The 7,730-nt window shown below is 41.2% G+C and overlaps 1 protein-coding gene across 1 annotated transcript in view; it reads right to left on the bottom strand.

The window, feature by feature from the left end:
* Nucleotides 1-3,858: 3,858 nt before the first annotated feature.
* The window catches only part of LOC139753252 (thrombospondin type-1 domain-containing protein 4-like), a 685,046-nt gene continuing 681,174 nt past the window's right edge, over nt 3,859-7,730 (bottom strand). Inside the window, exon 21 of the mRNA XM_071669508.1 lies at nt 3,859-7,505. Coding sequence (XP_071525609.1) covers nt 7,396-7,505 — 110 coding nt within the window. The 3' untranslated portion in view covers nt 3,859-7,395. The remainder of the gene's footprint in view (nt 7,506-7,730) is intronic.

The raw sequence follows: 7,730 nt of genomic DNA, 5'->3' as shown, positions 1-7,730 counted from the left end.
CTTACCAACCAGTCAACAATACAATCACCCTCTTTTTTAATAGATTACACTGCAATACCATCCAAATCCGCTGCCTTGCCGGCTTTCATCTTCAGCAAAGCTTTTACCACCTCTTCTATGTTTACCAAATCATTTTCCCTAACCCTCTCACTTTGCACACGACCTCGACCAAAACACCCCGTATCTGCCACTCTATCATCAAACACATTCAACAAACTTTTAAGATACTCACTCCATCTCCTTCTCACATCACCACTACTTTTTATCAACTCCCCATTAGCCCCCTTCATTGATGTTCCCATTTTTCATTTGCCTTACGCACTTTATTTACCTCCTTCCAAAACATCCTTTTATTCTCCCTAGAATTTAATGATACTCTCACCCCAACTCTCATTTGCCCTCTTTTTCACCCCTTGTACCTTTGTCTTGTCCTCCTACCTCTTTCTTTTATACATCTGCCAGTCATCTGCATTATTTCCCTACGAAAATCGTCCAAATGCCTCTCTTCTCTTTCACTAATGATCTTACCTCATCATCCTACCACTCACTACCCTTTCTAATCTGCCCACCTCCTACGCTTCTTATGCCACAAACATCTTTTGCACTAGCCATCACTGCTTCCCTAAATACATCCCATTCCTCCCCCACTCCCCTTACGTCTTTTGTTCTCACCTTTTTCCATTCTGTACTCAGTCTCTCTTGGTACTTCCTTACACAAGCTCATTTACTCTCACCACTCTCTTCACCCAACATTCTCTCTTGTTTTCTGAAAACCTCTACAAATCTTTACTTTCGCCTATACATATATACTTTTTCTTTCTTTCAAACTATCCGCCATTTCCCGCGTAAGCGAGGTAGCGTTAAGAACAGAGGACTGGGCCTTTGTGGAATATCCTCACCTGGCCCCACTCTGTTCCTTCTTTTAGAAAATTAAAAAAAAATTAGAGGGGAGGATATCCAGCCCCCCGCTCCCTCCCCTTTTAGTCGCCTTCTACGACACGCAGGGAATACGTGGGAAGTATTCTTAATCCCCTATCCCCAGGGATAATATATATATATATATATATATATATATATATATATATATATATATATATATATATATATATATATATATATATATATATATATATATATGTATATATATATATATACACATGTACATATTCATACTTCCTTGCCTTCATCCATTCTGGCACTACCCCGCCCCACAGGAAACAGCATCGCTAACCCCTGCTTCAGCGAGGGAGCGCCAGGAAAACAGAGAAAAAAGGGCCACATTCGTTCACACTCAGTCTGTTGCTGTCATGTGTAATGCGCCGAAACCAAAGCTCGCTATCCACATCCAGGTCCCGCAGACCTTTTCATGGTTTACCCCAGACGTTTCACATGCCCTAGTTCAATCCATTGGCAGCACGTCCATCCCGGTATACCACATCGTTCCAATTCATTCTATTCCTTGCATGCCTTTCACTTCCCTTATGTTCAAGCCCCGATCGCTCAAAATCTTTTTCTCTCCATCTTTCCACCTCCAATTTGGTCTCCCACTTCTCCTCGCTCCCCCCATCTCTGACACATATATCTTCTTTGTCAACCTTTCCTACTCATTCTCTCCATATGTCCAAACCATTTCAACACTCCCTCTTCTGCTTTCTCAAGCACAATATTTTTATTACCACACATCCCTCTTACGCTTTCATTACTTACTCGATCAAACCACCTCATACCACATATTGTCCTCAAACATTTCATTTCCAACACATCCCCCCTTCTTCGTACAACCCTATCTATAGCCCATGCCTCGTAACCATATCATAATATTGGAGCTACTATTCCTTGAAACATGCCATTCTTGCTCTCCGAGATAACGTTCTCTCCATCCACAAATTCTTCATCGCTCCCAGATCCTTCGCCCTCTCCCCCACCCTGTGACGCATTTCCGGTTCCATGGTTCCATTCGCTGCTAAGTCCACTCCGAAATATCCAAAACACTTCACTTTCTCCAATTTTTCTCTATTCAAACTTACATCCCAATTAACTTGTCCCTCAACCCTACTGAGCCTAGTAACCTTTCTACTATTCACACTTACTCTCAACATTCTCCTTTCATTCAATTTTCCAAACTCAGCAACCAACTTCTGCAGTTTCTCATACGAATCAGTCACTAGAGTTGCATCATCGGCGGACATCAACTGACTCACTTCCCAGGCTCTCTCATCCCTAACAGACTGCATAGTCACCCCTCTCATCAAAACCCTTACATTTACCTCCCTAACCATCCCATCTATAAACAAATTAAATAAGAATGGGGACATCACACACCCCCCCCCTGCAGCAGACCGACCTTCACTGGGAACCAATCACTCTTCTTTCTTCTTACTCGTACATATGCCTTACATCCTTGGTAAAAACTTTTTATTGATTCTAACAGCTTACCTCACAATTCATATACTCTTAAGACCTTCCACAAAGTATCTCTATCAACACTATCGTAAGCCTTCTCCAGATCTATAAAAGCTACATACAAATCCATCTTTTTTCTAAGTATTTGTCCCACACATTCATCAAAGCAAAACCTGATCCACACATCCTCTATCACTTCCGAAACCACACTGCTCTTCCCCAGTCTGATGCTCTGCACATGCCTTCATCCTCTCAATCAATACCCTCCTGTATGATTTCCCAGGAATACTCAACAAACTTATGCCTCTGTAGTTTGAACACTCACCTTTATCCCTTTGCATTTGTACAATGTCACTATGCACGCATTTCGTTAGTCCTCAGGCACTTCGCCATGATCCATACATACATTGAATGTCCTTACCAACCAATCAGCAACACAGTAACCTCCTTTCTTAACATATTCAACTTCAGTTACATCCAAAACTTCCGCCTTGCCGGGTTTCATCTTTCGCAAAGCTTTCGCTACCTCTTCTCTTAACCAAGTCATTCTCCCTGACCCTCTCACTTCCCACACAACTCCTACCAAAACAACCTACATCTACCATTATATCATCAAATACATTCAATAAACCTTCAAAATACTCACTCCATCTCCTTCTCACTTCATCACTACCTCTTATTACTTCTCCCCTTGCCCCCTTCACCGATGTTCCCATTTGTTCTCTTGTCTTACGCACGATATTTACCTCCTTCTAGAGCATCTTTTAATTCTCCCTAAAGTTTAATGATACTTTCTCACCGCAGCTCTCATTTGCCTTCTTTTTCAACTCTTGCACCTTCCTTTTGACCTCCTGCCGCTCTCTTTCATACATCTTCCAGTCATTTGCACTCCTTCCTTAAGGAGTAGGTATCGCCCAAACGCCTTTCATTTCTCTTTCATTAAAAACTTTACTTCTTCATCCCACCACTCACAGCCCTTTCTAATCTGCCCACCTCCCACCTTTCGCATGTCACATGCATCTCTTGCATATACCCTCACTGTATTTTTGGACCTCTTTGTATATTTGATACTTTTGCATATAGTATACTTTTCAACGCCTGTGATTTCAGTGACAACAGAAAAACATTTTCCTCTCATACCTTTTTATAATGAAAGAATGAAAAGATTTGCCAATTATCGTGGGAATGTGAAAGACTTAAAGTGTCGTTCGTGAAGTACATATTTTTGCAGTGTCCGAGACATATGAGTGAGTAAGCCTTTATACTTAACGTTCTGTTTGTTTTCCTGTTTGTAGTTATCCATGTGTGTGTGTGTGTGTGGTCTTCTCATGGTCACACTGAGAAAGAGCAGTTCACTGCCACAAACTAAGAAAAAAGTCCTTCGTCATTTCATTTCTGTTTCTATATTGTTATTGTTTTCTTTTCCTGAAGGTGAAAGAAAATAAAAGACAAGTATTTGTTTACACATTTTCTTTACAGCATTATGTACAATAGTAGGCCATGTAGTTACTCTAAAATCATCACATGTGATCTAGAGATAGAAGAAGCAGAAGACACGGAACAGACCAGGTTAAGTACAAGAGAACTGTGTTATTTTAACCCCTTAAGCACGACGGCACGGCTATTGAGTTCGACGGGACGACTCTACAGCACAACCACTGCGTACGATCGTACGACCCTGCAAGACCTTTGACATGACCTGTGAGGGAACCCCCAAGCCAAAGGTTACACCGTCGTGCTCATGGTTCAGACCGTCGCTCCCAAACGGTTCAATGTGTCCAGGTGACTCCGTTTCCCACATACATGAAGCGCTGTTCTTCCGAGGCCAGGAAGTTAGCACCTACTGGGCCGCGGTCGACATGGATTGGCTCGCAGTTGATCAAGGCCAGCAACCTACCAAGTCTGCTTGGCATCCGTGACGGAGACCAGAATCTGGGTACATACAGCGTCATGCTCACTCCTCTACGGCTTTCCTCACAGACTCTTGAACAGAAAACAATCTGGAAGACAGCGCAAGCACAACACAAGAAGGGCAGAAAGTCCTGAAGGCGAAACCTGAGTGGAAGGAGTATAACTGGAAGGTAACCCAACCATATCTACCTAGTTAGGTGATCGTTTGTATGAAATGATTGATTATCAGTTTTATGAAATAAGCTAAATTCTCCTTTTCTTAGGAAAAATTCGACATGACATGTACGTTCCTTCGTCATCAGTCTTGTGAATTTTGCACCTTAAACTGGACGGAAATTATAATAAAGAAATGAATAAGAGATTTTCTGGTAATAATCCAGTACTTTTTTCCTCTGGTTTTAAAGGCTTCCATATATACTACTTTTCCCGCATCTCTATGTACAATAAGACAGGTGAGCACATAATGAAGGCAGGTGAGGTCGGCACCACCTACCTCGATCAGCGCCCGTCATCCACCACACGCTCAGGTAGCCACCAACACAACATTGATTCCTCCGACATCACGCAGGCAATAAGAAAACAAACATCTTTGGTAAGTAAGCTCCTACGATTGATTGGTTATCTCCCAGCTGCGACACACCACTGTGGCCCTAACTACACGAGTGACAGTGGGGTAGTCATCTCCTGCTGAATTTATACAGGGTGATCGAGTGAAAAAATAGTCCCTAACAATTTCTTCCTTTATATAAAAAGAATCATCAGACATCAGTGACGTTACAGTTTATCTGGCAAATGCTTCATCTCCACTAAATCTCTTCACCGTATCAAGCAAGCAAAGTTAATAACAGAAGGAAATTAAATTAGCATATACCAGAATGGTTGTGCGCACTTGCTTACAAGATTGTTTGAGGCCATTATGGAAATAAAGAAGCCAAGAGAGTGAAATATCTAGCTCAAATACATTCTGTACACCACTTACATAATAGCTGAAGTTAGTATGACGATCTCTCCAGCAAACTATATCTCCTAGGAACTGTTGAACTTCTCATGAAACTCTTAACGTAATGGTCAGATAATGAAGAACGGGAGAGAGGCCTTCGCTGTTCACTATCCATGACTCTTCAACACTGAAACTACTGAAATCAAAGGCAACCAGGGAAAAAAAGTTGGAGTCGGTGATGCAATTTCACGTAAACTGAATCATTAAAAATTATTTATGAAACGCCATCTTTAACGTTTGATTATTCACTCGTCGCTCCAAGGCCAGCGAGAGAATGAGTCACACAGTGGGACCTTTCCACTGCTCTTAAAGCTTGTAGTTGAAGAACTCGTACCATTAGCGATTTTTAGGAGATATTGATATAAGGCAAGCGAGTCAAAGCCAATTCATCACAAGGACCTATGTTTGTTTATACGTGGTACACCGTTATGTAATAGTACGCCATTCCTTTGAGTAACTTAAAAGAGTTATTTTGCAAACTATTGGTTATTTCTTAAGTAACTGAGTAAGGTTATAACTGAAGCCCAATACATCTTCCTTCTGCACGTTCTACAGCTATTATACTTCTGTCTATATTCACAAAGCCAAACTACATTTAAGATATATACACTTTTTTGTTACGTACAACAGAGCAGGGTGGACAACAGGCTTAAAAGTGGCTACATCACGTCATTACCATACCGTGTAGTGTGGTGTCCTGAGCACACATTATACTACACCCAATACAGGTGTTGCCTGGTGCCTCTGTGTTGTTTTTTGCCTCACACTACACTCATCACACAACTTTGCCTGGTATTTGCTGTTCTGAGAACACATTACATCTAAACAACAAAGCCTGGCCCGGTGTGGGGTTGTCCTAAGCAAACACTACACACAGTATAACCTTGTCTGGTCATCACGATATAACAATATAGCTGAGTCTTTGTATTCCCGTCTCTGTCTGTGGGAATCATAATGTAAACAGTTGTATGTAAAACTAGTAAAAGGTAAGGTCATGGCTGTCCTAATATGACCGGGTTTTTCTCACTCATTAAAAGAATTCATATATTTTTGTTAACGCGAAATTAATATCAGGAACTGATTTTGTTAATGGTCATGGCTGGAAATACAATATAATGACACTCCAGGAGGGGGAATCGAGCCCTGAACGAAACACATGTCAACAAAAATCTGTGACAGATAAGTCTCTCAGATAATGAGCTAACAGTTTACAATTCCAAATATATAATAAACACACAGGAATAATATACAAATTTTTCTATACATTTCAGGAGCCAACATAGCCATGCAGTATAGTACGAAGTCCATTTTCTTCTAGTGTGGTATTAAACTATCCCTCTGGCAGTGGCTTTTGATCATGCAGAATTTAACATGCATGATGATAACTACAGCTGTGACCCTTCGTCCCACAGTGACACCTCTGCTCCGTTTCAGCGACTACTGACTACAGCTGAACAACATTACGCTGATCTAGTGGTGTAAGTATTTACATACTTGTGTAGTAAGGATGTAATGATTGTTAATAATATAGGTGCCTTTACTTTCCACTTATGCTAAAGCAAAACTTATATACAAAAGGAAAATTTATTTCATTCGTGACTATGATATCATTTACTCTCACTCTGCTGCAAGTAAGTGCATATAAACTAAAGTTTATATTTTGTATCAAATATCGAAGCAGGCTCGGATGATCAGAGTACAAATGAAACGTCGCTATGGTTGCACCAATTCTAATGTCATCTGTCGTTTCACACAACAGTCAGCGAAACTTTGACGGTGAGTCCAGACATGAAGACCATATGTTGGCGAAGGGATGCTTACTTCCATTAATAAAAACAGCTCGCTTATACTGAGCGAAAAATCATAATATTATACAGTCCCACTGGTTTTGGATAGCTTTCAACCCGCAGAGACAATTTCATATCCATGGACTACACCTTCTCGATCATAGTACCACGTATGTGGCAACGCCCAGGTGTTTTCTTTGTCAGTCTTCCCTGGTTTATACAATCCTTCTTCCAGCAGAGGCCATTGGTGCCTGTAATACCACTTCCTCTTGAGGTAATGAAGTAATTAAGAGCTCACTGGTTCTTTGTGCAGGTCGCGCAGCAGAGTTTGTTGTAGTACCTGAGGCGACAGAGGCGAGCCTTGTACACGAGGTGGCAATTCTTCATCCTGTCCATGCATGAACCTGGAAGGAGTAAGAATTTGTGAGGATCTTTCCACCAGAGTTTACACGACTATGGTATATCATTATCTACATTATAAAAAGAGCTCATTGTAAGCCCTAGGGTACAAAAGAGAAGTTACTTTGCCAGATGGCATGAAGGAGAAAGCCAGATCCGCACACAGCCTCGCACAGCGCCATAGCATTCACTCCTCCCTTTAGTGACAAAAAAAAAAAAAAAAAATTGAC

The sequence above is a fragment of the Panulirus ornatus genome, chromosome 2, assembly GCF_036320965.1.
Source record: "Panulirus ornatus isolate Po-2019 chromosome 2, ASM3632096v1, whole genome shotgun sequence".
Taxonomy (NCBI): domain Eukaryota; kingdom Metazoa; phylum Arthropoda; class Malacostraca; order Decapoda; family Palinuridae; genus Panulirus; species Panulirus ornatus.
This window is presented reverse-complemented; position numbering and strand designations above follow the sequence as displayed.